The sequence below is a fragment of the Sorex araneus genome, chromosome 3 (assembly GCF_027595985.1).
Source record: "Sorex araneus isolate mSorAra2 chromosome 3, mSorAra2.pri, whole genome shotgun sequence".
NCBI lineage: Eukaryota > Metazoa > Chordata > Mammalia > Eulipotyphla > Soricidae > Sorex > Sorex araneus.
Window position 1 is genome coordinate 170,990,047 of NC_073304.1, and position 19,228 is coordinate 171,009,274.

The following is a 19,228-nucleotide window of genomic DNA, read 5'->3' on the forward strand; positions in this document are numbered from 1 at the left end:
TGTAGAAAAGAATATTTTTTATTGAAAGTTTCTCAATTAACAATGGAGCAAAGTACAATCTGACTCCAACCTGTCCAACCAGCCTCAACTGCCAGTGAAAGAACCAAACACAGGTGGGGGACCTTAGGTCTCATTTCTGCCAATGTGGCAAAAGAAAAAAAAAGGGCAAAGGACAAAGGACAGACGTCAGTGGGCTCCCCCCTGCCCAGGGCACCAGAGGGGGTAGGCCTGGCTCTGGTCTGGGTGGAATACCGTTGGGCAGGTTCCCAAGGGTAGCACTAGGGGAAAGCCCCCACTAACAGCAATGTCTAAAAAGTTGGGGTACCCACATCCCCCTCTCCTTCTCCCGGCCTTCACCTTCACCCCAGGGCGCTGGGTTGGGGCTCACAGTAGAAAGCACATTTTGTTTGGCCTAGAGGGCCCGGGCGGGGGAGGGTTGTCGGTGAGCGCCAGAAGAGAGAAGGGGACAGCTTGCCAAGTTGGGGTGCCCTGCTCCTGGGAAGGGCAGGAAGCTGGCTTCTGTGCCCGCCCCTCCCAGACCTTTCCCCAGCACATGGGGACAGCGGCAGGTGGCCAGGGTTCCAGGGTCTCCTATCCTGACGGGGACTGGGCCAGTGGACATGGTGTGGAAACCAAGCCACATGTCCTGTGGACGGTCCACACAGAAGGGCTGTGGGCAAAGGCAGAGAAGGGCCTGACTTCCAAGAGGAAGGTGGGGTGGGGGTGTGGTGGGAAGAGAGCACAGGGAGGCAGTGAGCCCCCAGGCTGGGCGCCCAGCCCTCACGATGCCGGCCCCTTGGGGTGGACGCAGCAGGAGAGAAGCAGCAACAGCCAGAGAAGATGGGAGATGGACACCCCAGCGTCTCCCTCCCACTGCCAGCCGAGGCCAGCCCTTCCCATAGGCAGTTAAGACATAATAGTGATTTTCCCAGGTGAGGCCTGGATGGGTGGGGAGGGAAGCGGGGCGGGTTGAAGAAAGTAGAACGATTTCATTTTGAACCACAGAATGCTCCAGAAGGAATGATGAGCTCTCTTCTCTTTCTCCTCTCCCCTGTGATCACAGGGGAAAGGAGAGGAACGTCAGCCTCGGAGGGCAGCACCCCCAAACCCTCCGGGGCTAATAAATAGAGGTGGTAGAAGGGGGCAGGGTGACGGGGCAATGGGAGGCAGGCGTTATAGTTCATCATTCTTCGAGGTTTGTTTCTGCCCTGCCGGTTGCTCCTTCTTCTCAGAGTCTGCTGGGAGTTGGGGAGGGTAAAGGGATGGCAAAGGTGACACGGGGGAAAGCATGGGGGTGGGTCATCCCAGGTCCCCCCTGCAGGCTGCCCGGTACACCCCAGCTCTGCCCTCACCTGATGTTCCTGGGCCCCCTAATTCCAGGGGCTCTGCATCTGCTGCTTTGGATCCTGCTTTGGGGGGAAGGAAAGGTTGGGACAAAGGGGCTCACGGGGAGGGCTCATGGGGAGGGAGGTCAGCGTGTGGACACACACACACACACACACACACACACACACAGCACACACACACACACAGCTTTCTCAGACTCGGGCTGTCGGGAAATGGGCTGCGGAGGCCCAGTGCTGCCCAGATGCCCAGTCATTCTCCCCGACTCACCAGCCTCCTTCTCGGGTTCTGGAACGGGCTTCACGTCCTCATCCTGGCCTGGAGGGAGAGCCAGGGGACACTGTTAGTCCTGGGGGAGCAGCAGCCCGTGTCGTGCCGGGAGCACTGGGCATGGCGCTGGCCTCACCTGCCGGGGGGATGACCTTCTCGGCCTGCTCGCTGGCATTGTGGGGAGCCTCAGCACGGGTGCCGTTCTTGTCCTTGGGCCGGGGCCGGGGTTTGCTGAACTTGGCTTTGTTGAGCAGGTACTGCACCTCCCGGTCCAGGGCCATCATCTTGGCCTCGATGTCCTTGGAGAGCAGCACAGGCTTCTCGGTGGCGGGAAGCTTGTCCTGCTCGGCCACCGTCGTGTTCTTCCAGGCCTGTGGCGGGAGGTCAACACGGGCTCAGTAAATGGCCACGAAGACCGCGGCTTCTGGGTCACAGGCCACCGGCCAGTCCCTTGCCAGCCACAGCCCCCAAGGCCTTTTCCTCAGAACAGCCTTTGAGGGTCTTCACGAGGTCACCCCAAATCCCTTTTTCCCTATTTTTGGTGTGGGAGGCCCCTGTTAGTGCTCAGTGCACGGCAAGCGCCCCCCTCTCCGGACTAGCCCCCAGCCCAAACCACACCTGCTGGCCTACTCTGACTGACACTTTTTTTTTTTTTTTTTTTTGCTTTTTGGGTCACACCCAGCGATGCTCAGGGATTACTCCTGGCTCTGCACTCAGGAGTTACTCCTGGCAGTGCTTGGGGGACCATATGGGATGCTGGAAATCGAACCTGGGTCAGAACCATGTGCAAGGCAAACACCTTACCCGCTGTACTATTGCTCCAGCCCCACTGATGCCCTTAAGCATGTCATTCTTGTCAGCTCATTTCTGAGTTCTGGTTCGAAATACAGTCTCCACAGGGTCAAAGCACATAGGGTCAGGGCGAAGCCTGGCTGCCCAGGGCCCTGGCCTTACTCCCTGCAACCACATGGCCTCCTAAGCACCCCCTGGTATAGCCCTGGTGTAGCCCTGGTGCCGCTCTCTGCCCCCACCCCCCTGCAAAAATGTTTGACAAATTCCTACCCATGCCAGCCATTTCTGACCCACCTGCCAAATCACTGTTACCTCCACAACCCCCTTTCACGGCCAGCTCAGGGGCCAGCTCCTCGAGCAGGACAGACCCCCCACAAGCAGGGCGGCTGTTCTCACCCAGGTCTCATTGATGACCTTCTCTAGCGTCGTCATCTCCACTTCTGTGAAGAGCTGGTCCATCTCAGGGATGAGCCGCGCGCCCCTGGGAGCAGAGAGGTCAGTGAGCCCAGAAGGAGGGGGCCGGGTGGGGGTGTGGAAGCTGAGAGGAAGCAGGGGCCTGGGCTGCTCACTTGAGGAACATGCTGGAATGATTGAGGAGATTATCGAGGGCAGAGAGGCGCTCGGGCCACTTCCTGCGTTCCTCCACCCGAAAGAACAGGCCCTGACACAGCTTCCTCAGCTCGGCCAGCTTCTCCTTCAGCATCTGACGGGGAAAGGGGACAGCGCAGGGATGACAGGAGAGCCAGCACCACCACCCCCATTTTTTTTTTTTAAAGTTTTTGGGTCAGACCCGGTGATGTTCAGAGGTAACTCTTGGTTCTGCACCCAGGAATCACTCCTGGTGGTTCCTGGAGGGACCATATAGGATGCCGGGGATCAAACCTGGGTCAGGTGCGTCCAAGCAGTGCCCTGCCTACTAGACTATCTCTCCAGCCCCCTTCTCCCTCTTTATGGCTCTTCTTGCTCTGCCCCGGAAGGGAGGGGAGACGCTCCCACCCACCCTGGAGGGGTGCGAGGGGCCCTCACCGTGGTGCTGGCCTCGAAGCCTTCATCCTCCAGCCAGGTGGACGCTGCGCTCAGCTTCCCCGAGATCTCCTCGCGCTGCTGCTCAGTGGACACTTCCTGGTACTCAGGCTGGTACAGCTTGTCCTGGGGAGACGCATGACACAGTGACGTCCGAGTGGACGGGCTGTGCCCTGGCCCAGGGCCCCACGTGGGGACCCCCCTCCGCCCCGCCCACCTGCGTCTCGAAGATGAAAGCCTCCAGGCTGTTGGCAGCCTTCTCCCGCTCCTGCTTCTCCAGGTCTCGGAGCGTCAAGTCCTGAAGTCTGTGGACAGAGGAGCGGGCTCAGCAGAAAGCTCTCCCCGCAGGGTGGGGGTGTCCCCCACACCTGCCGTCCGCGCACACTCACCGCTGCGACGAGCGGGCCAGCGCGTCCTCGGGGAGGTCGGGCAGGTCGAGAACCAGCAGCTCCACCCCGATCTCCTCCACCATCTTCTGCTTCCGGGCGGGCTTCGGCTTCTTTTCCTCTGGTGCCGGGGGAACAGCCTCAGCCCCTGGCTCCCCCTTCTCACTGGGCTTCTGGGAGGCAGAGGGGATGGTTCAGGGGGAAGACCCCGCCCACAGGGCTGAGACACTGATGGGTATCGTGCCCCCGGCCCAGGTCCCCCCTGCTCTCTCTGTCTGCGGCTCACCTGGGCATCTGGCTTCTCCCCGCTTTCTTTGGGCGCAGCCTCCTCCCCATCGGGGGCAGCATCCCCCTTGGGCTCAGGGGTCGGGGGTGGGGACGGGTCCCCTGCTGGGGCCTCGGCCTCCTCCCTGACCTCCGCCTGCTCTCCGGGCTCGTCCTTGCTGCCCTCGGCAGGACTGTCATCTTCCTCCTGCGACACGGACACAGCCCCCCCCGCCCCGGACAGTCAGAGCAGAGTCTCTGGGTCAGGATACCAGTGGCAAGCCCCCACCTAACTCTGCTGTGAAGGGAACCCCTTACAGCATAGTGTGGGGCGCACGGGTGACACTGTGAGGAGATGGGGAAAGGGCTGGGACCCCAGCCCAGATGGAACCCAGCCCAGACCCCGGACTCCCAGCCCACCTGGACAGTGTCAGTGCCGTTGTCTTTGGCGTCTGCTGCGGTCCCCCCTCCAAACAGACTGGAGATGGTGTTGCCGAGTTCTGGGTGGGGGGAAGGGCCCAAACGCTCAGACGGAACCTGGCAGTGAGCTGCCTCCTGAGCTGAGGGCTCAAATGCGAGCACCTTCCCCAGAGCACAGGCACACGCGCCTCACTTACTGGTCAGAGTCGACTCCTCTTCCGGGCTGTCCTCCACCAGGGTCTCGAACACAGACTCCACCTAAAATTGGGGGTTCGCACTGGGCACACACACAGGCTGCTGCACCTTTCCTCCACGGCAGGTGGGCGTGTTCACCCACATCCCCGCCCCCCACTGTGCTGGTGCCTCTCCCCTGCCTTCTTAGAGGGGGTTTTTGACCAGTTCACCTTGCAGCCCCTTTGGACCCTCAGCCCAGAGCTGAAGCTCTTCCTGTCCCCAGGATCCCACGCCTCACTCAGAGGAGGAGCCAGGATTTCCTATGTGTTTTTTCTTATATAGACTTTTACTCCCCCAAACTGTTTTTTAAGCCACAGTGCTCCCCTAGAACTATTCTTCAAAATCCTGTGCTGGAGCGACAGTACAGCAGGAAGGGTGTTTGCCTTGTGCACGGCCGACCAGGGCTTTCCCTGGCTTTCCCTACGGTCCCCCAGGCCCTGTCAGGAGTGATCCCGGAGTGCAGAGCTGGGACTAAGTCCTGAGCATCACTGGGTGTGGCCCAAACACCCCCAAATCAATCAATAAATAATAGAAGAGTTCCTGGGCCGGAAGGCTGCCAGCTCAAGAGGCTGCATGCAGGAGGCTCAGGGTCAACCCTCAGCACCTTAGGTCCCCCGAGCCCTGCCGGGAGCAACCCTTGAATACACAAAAACTAAAGAAGAAAAAGACCCTCTGGCAAGGGCCGGGGTGCAAGCGCTGATGCAGAACCCCACGTCTGATTCCATAGCTGCACGACGTGCCTCCCTGAGCATCGCCCGCAGCAATCCCAAGCACTGTGCCAAGGAGCAATCTGAGCACGCCCTCGAGGGCCAAAAGCCGTAAAATGAACAGAATCCAAAATTAACAAATGGGGACTTGGTTGGGACTCAAAGGGGTGGCGCACAAATTGGGGCACAGGAAATCGGAGTTTCAACTGGAGCCCTGCTTGGTCTCCCAGGCTCCTCTGCGAGAAACGCACCGGGATGTCCTTGAAGGGCACCCTGACATCAGAGTGGACCCTGGAATTCAGAAAAAAATCAAAATTCAAATGGATGCCTCACCACACTGTGTAAGCTCCCTCGTACATGGTAAGCGTAAAAACAAAAGAAGAGTAAAATGGGGGAAAAGCTTAAGGCTTTAACATCAGATTAGCAGGTAGCAGACGAAAAGGAGCCATGAACTGGGGAAAGGAGTGATTCGATACGGTACAACGGGATGAAGCTTTTGGCAATGATATAACGTTACGCACGCAGATCCTGATTTATAATGAAGTACACCAGAAAGATCCGATGCTGAAAAGCAATCGATCCTCGCTTCAAAGGAAAACAGAGGAGCAGAGCGCAGGCTCTCCACGCCAGAGGTTTGGGCTTGATCTGCATCCATAAGCGAGGCGAAGCCAGGTATGGCCCCCAAAACCAAAACAACTGACCCAGGTTCAATCCCTGGTACACCATATGGGTTCCCTAAACCCCACTGGGAGTGACCCTTGAGTTGCAGAGCCAGTAGTAAGCTCTGAGCACCTTGGGTGTGGCCAAAACCCCAAAATATACAACAAAACAATGACCAAGGGTCAGAGAGATAGTGGAGCTGGTAGAACATTTGCCTTGCATGCGGCTGATAAAGGTTCAATCCCCCAGGATCCTATATGGTCACCTGAGGAATTCCTGAGTGCAGAACCAGGAGTAACCCCTGGGTACCACCAGGTATGGCCCCCTCAAAAATAAATAACCCAACCAAAATAGGAATTGTGTTCTTCAGTCTCTCTGCAGCACCCCCGTGGAGTTTACACAGCCCAGAGGGAAGAGTTTACAAACTCTGAGAAGGTAAGACCTGGCCCAGACCTCTGGCTGGTTCACTCTGAGTCAAGGTTCATCTGCCCTACACCCTGGACTTGGTCCTGATTTGGCTCATGGAGAACCCCTGGGGACAGGCTGGCAGCTGGGGTCCCCAGCTCTCACCCGGTCAAGGCTGAGCACGCCACTCTCATCCAGGTTGAAGTGCGCCTTGATGCCCTTGGACTCATAGTTGGGGTGCTTCTTGAAGCTCTCCCCCACTCCTTTCAGGTTGACAGTGGTCAGGTTCTGGGAGCCAAACACCCTGCAGGGGCGGAAGGGAGACTGTCACCCGGAGTGCCTCCGGCACCCGAACCCCGAGGCTCCCCGCTGCCTGCCCGGTCCCTCACCGGAGCTCCTCAGGCCCCAGGAAGCCCAGGTCGCCGTAGTTGACGTGGAACTGGAAGTCGTGGCTGTAGCGGTTGAAGGTGATGACCTTGCGCTGGGGATAGGGCCCCATGCGCGAGAAGAGAACCCGCCTATTGTGCTTCAGGCTGCGCACCCCCAAATCCTCCTCCACCTCCCTGGTGAACTCCACCTATGCGGAAGCAGAGCGGGTGAGGCAGCGGGCAGGCGCTGCGGGGTTGGGGCCGTGGCTGGTCGCCTCTCGGACGCTCACCTGGATGGGGTAGATGACCGCGTCTCGGACCACAAAGGGCTTCACCTTGAAGGCCTTGCTGAGCGCGGCCGCCTGGTACACGGCGCCCATGGCGGCCGCCTCGTCGGCATTGATGTTCTTCCCGAGCTCCTCCCTGGGGAAGCGAGCGAGCGCAGGCTTCAGCCCGGAGCCCCAGAGCCCAGGCCCCGCCCCGCCCAGGCCCCGATCCACCTGGCCCCCACACTCACTTGCCCACTGCCTTCAGCAGCACCTCCTGGACTTTGGGAACCCGAGTGGCCCCGCCCACCAGGATCACCTGCTCAATCTCATCCTGCAAGGAGAAAGCCGAGGGGCAGGACGATGCCGTGACCCTGCTCTCCCCAGCGAACCCCCAGCCCCGCTGGCTGACCCTGCGGCCCGCTCACCAGGTTCATCTCGGCACTCTGCAGGGCCTGCTGGACGGGCCCAGGCACCCGCTCGAACAGGTCCGCGCACAGCTCCTCCAACTCTGCACGTGTCACCTTGGCCTTGAAGTCCACGTCATCCATCAGGCCCTCGATCTGGGGTGGGACACAAGGCCTGTCAGGGCGCTGCACCAGGCAGCAGGTGGGGCCCTCCACCTCCAGGTGGGCCTTGCCCTCCCCGGGGGGCACCTGTGCCATATGGTCCGCATTGGCGCTCAGGACAGTCTTGACACGATTGGCCTCACGCAGCAGCTTGGCCATGGCCCGGGGGTTCTCCCGCACGTCCTTGGCCTTCTGGCCTTTACGCTGCTCGTTGAAAAGATCAGCCAGGTGTTCACGCAGCCGAAGTTCCATCTCCAGGCCCCCCAGAGTGCGGTCAAAGCTGTTGAGGAACCAGGAGAGGTGAGGAAAAGGTGCGTGCGTGTGTGTGTGTGGGGGGGGGGTCCCCTCGGTACATAAGAATGCAGCCCTCGACTCCTGCGGCCAACAGAATTTGAGTTTCACACAACAAATTTTCACCAGCGTTCCTACTGTGTTGGTCCCCAGGGATGCACTGTGGGGGGCTCCTGCTGGCAGGAGTTTACAACCCAGCAAATATCTGGAGAAGTAGTTTCACCATGCCACGTGTCAGCTATGAAGGAGAGGCAGGCAATGCTAAGGCCACAAACACGGGTCCTGCCAGCTACCCAGAGGCATCGAAGACGCTTCTCAAACTGCCCTGAGGAAGTGATGCCTGAACTGGCCTGTGAAGGGCTCCTGGGCTGATGCTAAGATGTTAAGATTCTGGGTAGAGGGAATAGAATGGTTTAGAGCCAGAGATGGTGGAGAACATGCTAAGTCCAAAAGGAGGGCAAGGAGGGCTGGACCACAAGGAGCAAAAGGCTCTGGGTCCGAGAGAAGTAGGGAAAGCAGGACTCACAAACACGACCTCCTCAGCAGGGACAAAGGTTCAGAACCAATGGAGGGGGGCTGGAGCGACAGCACAGTGGGTAGGGTGTTTGCCTTGCATGCAGCCAACCCGGGTTCAATTCCTGGCATCCTGTAGGGGTCTCCAAGCACCACCAGGAGTAATTCCTGAGTGCAGAGCTAGGAGGAATCCCGGAGCATCACTGTGTATGACCCCCCGCCCCCTCCCCCAAAAAAAAAAAAGAACCCATGGACGGTTTCAGGTAGTGGCTTACAAATTAAACTGGCATTTTGGAAAGATCCCTGATGCGGAGAATATGGGGAAGGCCACATGCCATGGAACATCATCCTGGGAACTGCACAGCTAAGAAGTAATGGCAGAGGCCAGCAGGATAGTACAGTGGGTAGGGCTTTTACCTTGCACGTGGCCAACCTGGGTTTGAGGCCGGGCAGCCCATATGGTCCTCTGCCAGGAATGATCCCTGAGCACAGAGCCAAGAGCAAGCTCTGAGCGCAGCCGAATGTGGCCCCAAAACAACCACCCTCAAAAAAGAGATAGAAGAGGAGGGAGTTCCAAAATATGATGGGGTCTGTGCTAAGTGTACTGGAGAGAGTAAAAAGATAATAATGGAGTCTCTTCACCCCATAAACTCCCTATGGCTTTGAGCATATCCTCCAAGAAGTTCAGGAAGTTTCCTTCCTTTCCATTGTCCCAGCCAGCCCTTTCCCACCCTCCTCCCCCGGCCGCCTAGGAAGGGTGCCCCCAGAATGGACACTTCAGGAGCATCCCTGCAGGATGCCGTTCTGTGAGAAGCAACCATGACCACAGCGGGGGGCCATCACCCCCCTCCAGCGCCCACCTACCCCACTCCCCGGATCTGCAGCTGCGGCTGCATGCCAGCCTCCTTCATCTTCACCGTCTGGTAGGTTACGATGGTGCACACGGTGCTGCCCGAGCCCATGTCATAGAACATGACGTTCTGGAAAACAGCAAGGTCACCATGATGGAACCGCAGCCCAGGGGCGACCCCCTCCCATGCCCAGGGCACTTCCCCGGGCTGGGAGGCAGCCGCCCCCATACAAAAGGCGCCAGTGACCACTTCAGTCTCAGACCCCACCCCGCCGTGTGTGGGGCTGTCTGTCAGCTCACCTGGGCCGTGGAGTTGATGTCCTTCCGGCGAAAGACGCCGTAGCTGAGGGCAGTGGCTGTGTTGTCATTGATGAGCTGCAGCACTTTGAGGCCGGCCATTCGGGCTGCCTGCAGCACGGCCCGCCGCTCGGCCTGGTTGAAGAAGGCTGGCACGGTGATCACAGCGTCCTTGATGGGCTGCTCTGCAGGGGACAAGGCCACAGGGCTTCCACCGCACTGCCAGCAGGGGCACCCGGGGTTGAGGCCAACCTCAACCCCGTGTCAGGGTGGGGGCATGTTTGGTGCTGGGGGTGTGAAGTGGCCTCCGAGGCCTTTCCCACTGGTGAGTTCCCAAGGCTGACAACCAGCAGTGTCTCCACTCTGCCCCCGAAGGAGGCACAGAAGACTCGGCCACCGATGACCGTCCCCAGCGGGCCCCACTTACCTGCAAAATCTTCAGCTAGGGAGCGCGAGTAATTGAGCACCATGCCCAGGACTTCCTCGGGCGAGAACTGCAGCTGCCTGAAGGAGGGGTGGGTGGGGTGGGTGAGGGGCCAGGCAGGCCAGAGCAGACGGCGGGTGACGACAGCAGGTGTTGTCGCCCCCCACCCCCGGGGCACTCACGGGCTGATGTTGAAGCGTACGGTCTGCCGCTGTGGGTCCAAGCCCAGCTCGTGCTCGGGGAAGCGAGCTCGGTAAAGGGCCACGTGGGGGTTCTTCTCCTGCTTCCCCAGCAGGTGCTGGAAGTAGCGAAGCGTTGCCTTCGGGTTCTTGACGGCCTGAGAGGAGGTGAGAGGGGCAAAGATGGGGCTCCTGGAAGCTACTGCCGCCTCCCGTGCCCCTTCCCGTGCCCCTTCCCGGGGGTCCCCGGCATGGCTCACCATGCTCGCCGCGCTGTCTCCGAAGAGCCTTTCATTGTCTTTCAGAGTCACGGTCACTGGGGTTTTCCGTCGGGATTCCCTGAGGAGACACGGAGTGCAGGGGTGGGGGGGGGGCTCTAGACCCTCAACCCCCATGCACAGAGCCCCCAAAGTCTGCCCCGTGCACTCTTGAAGAAGGCGCTCACTTGTTCAGGACGATCTCCATGGGCACTCCGGGTTTGACGATGGCTACCTTCATGGACTCACTGCCCAGGTCCACAGACATCACTGCCAGTGTGTCTAGGAGAAAAGCATGGGTCTGTCACCTCCTCTGTCCCCACCGTCAGCGTTCCCCACAGTACATATATTCAGAAGCTTCCACCGAATGTCATTCCCCCCCTACAGCCCTTCATTGTGGCAGGAACACTGACTGTCCAGAGGGCTCTTCGGCTGGATACGCACCACTCAGGGCCAGCAGGTTGGCCAAAAGCACCGCCACCAAGCTCCAAACCGGCAGCATCCTGGGCCTCTGTCTTCGGCCAGGAACTGGCATCGTGGCCCTGAGCGAGGAAAAATCAACACTTGTAACTGGATGCCCCGGCGAAGAGGGCAGAACCTGATCCCAGAAGACAGGGGTGTCCGGACCACACCTGCAGGGGTCTCACTGTGCAGAGCAGCCAGCACCCACTGCCCCCTCCTGGGGCACCCCCACGGCGCCCATTCAAAGGCCCAGGTGAGCCGGCGCCATCCTGGGCGCCAGCCTCCCCGTTCCCAGCCACACATGACGAGGTAAGTGACAGGACCGGGATAGTGATGACGGACAGCCAAGCCCTCTGCCGTGGCACACGCCGCCTGATACTCCGGGGCACTGTCCTGCTGGTGCACACCTGGGGTGCGGCCAGGGTCCCCGGCCTCGGGTTTCAGTTCTTCCGACACCCGGTGGCCCCAGCGGCGGGGAAGGCCCGGTCTGGACGGGAACCGGGGGCGGCTCGGGCTGGAGGAGGACCCGCCTCCTCCGCCGCATCCCTCCGAGGGTCCCACCTCCAGGCCCGGCGCCCACACAATCTGCGCCCGGGCGGGCAGGGGGACCCCGCGTTCCCCCCAGCCTCGGCGACGGCAGCATCCTCCCCCGTCGGGACCCGGCCCGCAGTTTCGGGGCGCCCGTGGGGCCCAGCGCCCCGATGTCGGTGCGGCCCTGACTCCAGCGACCGGCCCGCCCCCGGGGCGAGCACGCTGCCTCCTTGCGGGCCAGACCCCGGCGCCCCCGCGCCCCCGTTACCTCTCGCCCCCGCTCCTGGGGCCTCACAGCAGGGACAGACGCGGCGGCGGACGAGCCCTCGAGGCCGGCAGCGCGCCCCCCGGCCCGCGCCCTTCACAACTCCCCGGGCTTTGCAAACTGTTACGGGAGCCACCAGCAGCCTCTCGGCGGCGTCTCGCGCACCGGCCGCCCCGGACGCGGCGCGCGCTCATTGGCGCCGGCGCCGCCAGGCCCCGCCCCGCCGCGCGTGCCCCGCCCCCGCCGCCCCGCCGCGCGCGCCCATTGGGCCACGTTCTGCGCCCGCCCCGCTCGGGTCCCGGAGACCGCGCAGGGCTCGGGCCCGGAGTGGCCGGCGGGGAAAACCGCCCAGGCTGGCCGGCGATTGGGCCACGTCACGGGGCCCGGCGCCCGCCCCGGTCTCCTCGCCCGACCGCTCCGGCCTCAGCTCCGGGGGCCTGCACGCAGGTCTCCGGGGCAGCGGCGCCCGGACCGGGCCGGACCCGGGGACCCCGGTACTATTCCCGGCATCCGGAGACCACCGCCCCTCCCCGCCGGCGCCCGAAGAGGTGCTCGCCGGCTGCCTGGTACTAAAACGCTGCCGGCTCTGGAAAGAACTTGCCAGATTTACCGGATTCCCCTCTGTTGTACTGGGGGACCTTAAGCCACCGACCAGCTAGAGAGAACGCAGGAAGCTCGGAGATGACCCGGCTAACCTCGAGGCTCCATACTCTTATCTCCTTTTTGTTTGGGGGGCCACACCTGGCGATGTTCAGGGGCTACTCCTGGCTCTGCACTCAGGAATCACTCCTGCAGGTGCCCAGGGGACCCTATGGGATACCGGGGATGGAACCGGATCTGCCGCATGCAAGGCAGGCACCTTACATGCTGTCTTATCGCTCTGGACCCAGGTCTCATTTATTCAAATCAACAAAACGTTTACACACCTGACAGTTTTGCTGCTGTTTTATGGCCACACCTGGCAATGATCTGGGACTGTTCTCTGGTTCCGGGACACTGTGGTGCTAGGGATCTAACCTGTGCCTTCAGCATGCGGGCCATGCATTTACCCCACCTCACACGATTCTCTGGCTCCTTAAACTTTTATTGGTTTCTTGTTTTCCGGCTACACCTGCGATGCTCGAAGAATCGCTGACAGTGCTGGTGATGGAACCCTCTCCGGCAAGGCCAGGGCCCTACCTGTTCCGCTATTCTTTTTTTTTTTTTTTTGCTTTTTGGGTCACACCTGGCGATGCACAGGGGTTACTCTGGCTCTGCACTCAGGAATTACCCCTGGCCGTGCTCAGGGGACCATATGGGATGCTGGGATTTGAACCCGGGTCCGCCGCATGCATAGCAAACGCCCTACCCGCTGTGCTATCTCTCCAGCCCCCTGTTCCGCTATTCTTAAAGGGCAGAAAGAACAACAAACTTCTCTGGGTTGATCTTCAGGCACAGACACCAGACTCCTGTCTTCCATAGCATCATGAAAAATGCAGAGGCACAGATACCAGTTCCTAAACTGGTCCTGCCAGTCAGAAGTGCCACCCACTGTGGGACTGCTGAAGGGAGGCGGGCATCTCAGCTTGGGTTGAGGAGAGGAAACGAGAATGATTACCACATTGGAGAAGAGTGAGGTTGGGCCAGAGCGATAGAACAGCGGGAGGGGTCTTGCCTTGCTGACCCAGGTTAGATCTCTGGCACCCCATACGGTCCCTGAGTCCTTCCATGAGTAATTTCTGAGTGCAGCACCAGGGCTAACCCCTGAGCATCACCGGGTGTAGCAAGAAATTTGGAGGGGAAAAAAATCAAGGGACCAGAGAAATAGGGCAGGGAAGGTTGCATGTATTCCATACAGATTTCAACATTAGCAGAACACATGGTCCACTGAGCCCGCCAGGAGCGCCTGGAGTGCAGAGCCCGGAGTAAGCACTGCAGTAAGCATTCCAAAGCAAAAAGAAACCTGAATAAAAATAAATGTATTTAAAATGTCCCTCTCAGAGAGCCCGGCGAGCTACTGAGAGTATCCCGCCCGCACAACAGAGCCTGGCAAGCTATCCGTGGCATATTCGATATGTTAAAAACAGTAACGTCTCACAATGGAGACGTTACTGGTGCCCACTCAAGCAAATCGATGAACAATGAGACAACAGTGCTATGGTGTTTAAAATTTTCACAAAGAAGCTAGGGATGCAGCAAAAACACGGTAGAGTGCATGCCTACATGTGAAACTCTGGCACAGCACCAAAACCTCCACAATTTAGGCTGATTCTTCAGTCCGTGTTCTCTTTTGAACATATATCTTGCTTATCTCTGTTTCTTTGCTTGCTTATCTCTACTCTGGAAAAGAATGTGCTCATTTTTGAACACATTTCCTCGTTATCTCTCCTCACATCTTTTTTCTTTTATTTTTTGTTTTTGGGCCACAACCCCATGATGCCCAGGGGTTAATCATGGCTCTGCACTCAGGAATCACTCCCAGCAGGGCTCAGGACCATATGGATGCCAGGGATTGAACCTGGGTCAGCTTTGTGATGGGTCAGTACCCGCTGTACTATTGCTCTGGCCCCTACTTACCACATCTTTCTAAGCAAGTTTCATTCAATAAAAAAAATAATCTTGCTAAAAAATACTTATAATTGAATTATACAAATAATACAAGTAAAATCTTGGAAAAAATTCAAACGCTTTCAATGAAGTTCAGTCCTCCTGCTATCTTCTGTAACCTCACTCTGGAGGAACTTGCCATGATGGGTACCAGCAAGGTTATTCCCTGTATGAACAGGTCTCTAGGAATTTGGAACTTTTGTCTTTAGACCATAAAATGTTAAAAACTAGGGGCCAGGAGCCAGAGAGTTAGTACAGGGGCTAAGGTGCTGGCCTAGCACGTGGCTGACCAGAGTTAAATTCCTGACATCACCAGGAGTGACCCCTGAGTACCCAGAGGTGTGGCCCCCAAGTCAAAATCAAGCCCAAAGAGAGTTCACTCAAGTAGTAGAGGATGTTCCCAGAATGTGCAAAGCCCCGAGTTCCCTCCTTGGCACCTCATGGCCCCTGAGGACCCCCAAATGTGACTCCCATAAGGAAAGGTCCCCCACCTGCTGGGGATGCCCCTAGGGGGAACAGTTCTGCTGCAGCTCCAGCCTCCACCTGCCTTGCTGTCTTCTGGGAGGTACAGCAGGTGTGAGTGCTCTGGGGAGGAGCCTGTTTTGCTCCCTCAGCAGAGAAGGGTTTCACAGGTGCTGGAAAGCAATGGGAAAACTTTCACATGAAACAGCTGAGTTAGCTGGCCAGAGCAGCTGCACTCACGCATTCTTTTCACAAATAACGTAAGACGGAGGCTGGAGCAATAGACTGGGGAGGGCATTTGCCTTGCATGAGCCGACCCAGATTCAACCCCCGGCATCCCAAATGGTCCCCTGAGCAACACCAGGAGTAATTCCTGAGTGCAGAGCCAGGAGTAACCCCTGAGCATTGCAGGGTGTGGCCCCAAAATAAAAACAACAAAAAAACACTTAATATTTGAGGACCGCATCCCTCTCTGCTATGCTGTGTAGAAACTCAGAGGAAGTTGCTTTTTTGCAGGATATATGCCAAACAGCACAGTGAAGGAACACACCAGCAGGCACATGTAAACTATAGGAATCATGCAAATTATGTCATAATTTGAAGATGTTAATTAAAGAAGATCTGAAACTGCCAGGTGTGGCCCAGAAAACAAAATTTTTTTTTTTTGCTTTTTGGGTCACACCCGGCGATGCACAGGGGTTACTCCTGGCTCTGTACTCAAGAATTACCCCTGGCAGTGCTCGGGGGACCATATGGGATGCTGTGAATTGAACCCGGGCCGGCCGCGTGCAAGACACACACCCTACCTGCTGTGCTATCGCTCCAGCCCCAAAAATAATTTTTAAAAATCCAACAATTGCAGGATGAAAGAGATACATAGAAGGTGAGGCACGTGCCTTGCGTGTGGCAGACCCTGGTCTGATCCCTGGTACCAGCACCACATAATACCCCGAACCCTGCTCAGGGTGGTTCCTAGCACTGCTGTAGGGCCCAAACAGCTCCGAGTCCTCAGGCCCCATTGAGGAATTTCTGGGAAGGGCCTCTAGGCCTCCCTGCAGAAAATCTGAAGGGTCAGAGTAAAATCTGAATCGTCAGGACATCGAGTAGGGCGTTTGTCTTGTACATGGCTGACCCAGATTCAATCCCAGGCACCCCATATGGTCCCCTAAGCCTGACAAGAGTGATTTCTGAGCACAGAACCAGGAGTAAGCCTTGAGCATCACTGGGTGTGGTGGGTGGGTGAATAAAGAAAAGAAGGGAAGGGGCTGGAGTGATAGCACAGCAGGTAGGGTGTTTGCCTTGCACGAGGCCGACCTGGGTTCAATTCCCAGCATCCCATACGGTCCTCCAGCACTGCCATGAGTGATTCCTGTGTGCAGAGCCAGAGTACCCCTGTGCAATGCCGGTGTGACCCAAAAAGCAAAAAAAAAAAAAAAAAAGGAAGAAGGAAGGAGAGAGAGAGAAAGAGAGAAAGAAAGGAAGAAAGAAAGAAGAGGGAAAGAAGGAAGGAAAGAAAAATAAAGAAAGAAAAAGAGAAAGGAAAAGGAAAAGAAAAGAAAAGAAAAGAAAAGCAAGGCAGGGTAGAGCGATAGTGCAGTAAGTAAGGCTCTTGCCTTACACACGGCTGACCTGGGTTTGTTCCCCATCATCCCATCTGGTCCCCTGAACACCATCAAAAGTAATTCTTGAGTGCAGAGCCAGGAGTAATCCCTGAGCTGGGTGTGGCAAAAATGACAAAAAGAAAAATAAAAGGGGTAGAGTGATAGTACAGCAGGGAGGGCATTTGCCTTGCACGCAGCCAACCCAGGTTTGATCCCTGTCATCCCATATGGTCCCCCGAGCACTGCCAGGAGTAATTCCTGAGTGCAGAGCCAGGAGTAATCCCCGAGCATTGCCAGGTGTGACCCAAAAATCAAAATTAAAAAAAAAAGAAAATGAAACAAAATGAAAGATATACCAACAGGAATCAGAGCTACAGTATAGTGAGCAGGTGTTTACCTTGTGTGTGACCAACCAGGTTTGATCTCCAGCACCCTATATGGTCACCTGAGAGCCCACTAAGAGTGATCCCTGAGCACTGAGTGTAAACCCTGGGCATGATCAGGTATGGCCCAAAATCCAAAAAGAAAAATACTTGCAAAAGAGTCTGTCCACATGTCCTTTTTCTTTGTAGTTTGCCTGCATATGTCCCTCACTATACTTAAGTTCCTGGTTCAAAATGCAACTATATATATAGACGTGTTCAAACAAACCTAACAAGACAAACCCAGAGTGTGTTCTGACAAGCGTAGTGTAGCTTCACACCCCACTAAACCATCTAATTAGGGGTTGGAGGGCAGAGGAACTCTCGTTTTATTTCCCAGAGAACTTTGATGCTTCAGCCCAGAGCACGCTTTTGAACACTTCTGAGCCTTTATCTTGTCAGAGAAGTAACACTTTTCTAGGGGGTGGCTCTGAAGCTTTTCCAAAGAGTTTCACTGCAAAAGGTAGGCATTTTCCAGGTGTCATTTGCTACATGAAATTAAGGGCAGTGGCTGTCAGTTCTTTCTTTGTCCCCAATGGCTGTCAAGTTCCCTAAGAGGCAAGAACTATATCTTGTGATTATTTATATTCTGGCCCTTTAGCACACTCCTTTGTGAAAAGGAGGAAAGAAATAAAGTACTAAAAAATAAATAGAAAATAAATAAATAAATAAATAAGAATAAAGTACTGAAAAGGAGGTGCCATGGATCTCTCTTGCTCTGAACCCTCATCAATAAGAATATCTAACGGGAAGGGGCCGAAGCAATAGTACAGCAGGTAGGGTATTTGCTATGCATGTGACCTTCCCGATTCCATCCCCTGCATCCCATATGGTCCCCCGAGTCCACCAGGAGTAATTCCTGCACGTCAAGCCAGGAGTAAGCCATGAGTACCACTATGTGTAACCCCCAGACCTCCCAAAAAGACACCCAAGGAATCAAACCCAGGTAGACCCAGACTCAGAAATCAGAGGAAGACGCTGGACTTTTGCTGCCGGACAGTAGGGGGCGCACGGAAATCAACAAAACTGCCACTTGGCTGTGTCGGCCTCATGGAGCCCTGTTAACATTCTTGAGTCTGATATGGTAACTGGGAAGGAATCTGAGGTAGAAATGGCATCAAGCTACTAAGTGTGAGTGCAACCCATACCTGGGTTGAGATCTGGATCCAATTGGAATATCTGGGTAAAGAGGAAAGAGGCTCTCCATGTTGCTGGCGGTAGCTGGCTAGTTTCTTCCCCCTGGTTTTACCTCTTCAGACAAGTGTACTCTTCTTGACCTGCTGGTAAGATGGAGAAAAAGTGGGGATAAGAGCAGCATCCTCTTTCATTCCTTTAGATACTGACCGTAAAATCACTCAGCTCCATGTGGGAGGCCTTGGGTTTGATCCACAGTCCTTTTAGCTGGGCAGGTACCTCACACCCTGCCACTCTGAAAACGGGGAGGAAACCCAGGGTCTTGGGAGTTTCTGTCTCATTCTTGTTTTGTACAAACTTGATTGGGGGTTTTCTGGAGAGACAGTATGGGAGGTACTTGCGTTGCATCCCACTAACCCTGGTTCAAATACCTAGCACCACATTAAGCATATTGCCAGGGGCATTCCTGGTCATAGGAATAGCCCCTGAGAGCAGCAGGGTATGACTTTACACACAACCCCCCCACCCAAAGAAACTTCTTTAGGCATAAAACTTCTGCTTTTGTCTCGACAGCCAACACGCAGTTCAGACTTAGGATCTGAAACTGTTGGGGCCACGTGAACCTCCACTAAGATTGCTTCTGGAAAGCACCAGGAAGTCATGAGAAGGCTGGTAGCACGAATCACCACAGAATCAACGTGCAGGTGGACGCGGGGAAAAGCTGGTACGCAGTGTTAAACTTCAGCAGCGCAATCAGAGTTTGTCCAACTGTCCAGTCTTTGAAAAACTGTTGACCTTGGTAAGTGAGCAGCCGAGAGTTAGTGCAGACAAAACTAAAATTGGTGCTACCTGATCCCTGCTGTGGTATGATCAGGTTCCTACAGAGTTCTGGGAGGAGAGAGCGCCCTTAAAGACCCATGTTCTACAGCAGAGAATTGGGAAATTGAGAAAGCCGGAGTGGAGAGATAGTACTGTGAGTCGGGAGTTTACTTTGCATTCGGCTGATCCAGGTTTGATTCCTGGGAAACACCCCATATGATTCCAAGTCTGCCAGGAGCGATTCCTGAGCGCAGAATCAGGAGTATACCGTGAGCACTGGCAGGCGGAGCATCCCACTCCCAAAAAAACCAGCACTAAGAAAATTAAGGTTGGAGAGGGGGGTGAAGTGGAAGCTTGAAGCCACGTAAGGTTCACTAAGTGCTGCACAAGTGCTTTCACTGAAAAAGATAAGAAACCTGTTTAGGTG

General features: G+C 56.5%; 1 protein-coding gene across 6 annotated transcripts; it reads right to left on the reverse strand.

Annotated features, from left to right (window-relative positions):
• HYOU1 (hypoxia up-regulated 1) lies at positions 1-18,128 on the reverse strand. 6 transcript variants are annotated; one of them, XM_055130585.1, is made up of 26 exons: positions 17,997-18,128; positions 10,964-11,061; positions 10,708-10,801; positions 10,523-10,601; positions 10,266-10,420; positions 10,087-10,163; positions 9,663-9,844; positions 9,377-9,492; positions 7,796-7,988; positions 7,568-7,702; positions 7,391-7,473; positions 7,164-7,296; positions 6,895-7,082; positions 6,671-6,809; positions 4,697-4,757; positions 4,500-4,579; positions 4,102-4,287; positions 3,819-3,985; positions 3,647-3,734; positions 3,433-3,555; positions 2,976-3,109; positions 2,803-2,887; positions 1,751-1,985; positions 1,615-1,662; positions 1,353-1,409; positions 1-1,238 (listed from the first exon to the last, which is right to left on the reverse strand). In XM_055130585.1, exons 1-26 carry the CDS (start codon positions 18,053-18,055, stop codon positions 1,174-1,176), a joined length of 3,060 nt encoding a protein of 1,019 aa, XP_054986560.1. In that variant the 5' UTR covers positions 18,056-18,128; the 3' UTR covers positions 1-1,173. The 6 variants fall into 6 exon arrangements, with proteins under 6 accessions (XP_054986560.1, XP_054986561.1, XP_054986558.1 ...); XM_055130586.1 differs by having other exon boundaries at positions 1-1,235; positions 1,353-1,406; positions 3,819-3,988; XM_055130583.1 differs by having other exon boundaries at positions 1,353-1,406; positions 3,819-3,988.
• Positions 18,129-19,228: the final 1,100 nt, after the last annotated feature.

Excerpts from the sequence above, each read along its gene's own strand:
- HYOU1 (XM_055130582.1), bottom strand. The coding sequence starts at position 18,055 with ATGGAGAGCCTCTTTCCTCTTTACCCAGATATTCCAATTGGATCCAGA. Across the intron at positions 9,493-9,662 it reads ACATCAACTCCACGGCCCAG|AACGTCATGTTCTATGACAT; the intron begins GTGAGCTGACAG and ends GCTGTTTTCCAG. Across the intron at positions 7,703-7,795 it reads ATGCGGACCATATGGCACAG|ATCGAGGGCCTGATGGATGA; the intron begins GTGCCCCCCGGG and ends GTCCCACCCCAG.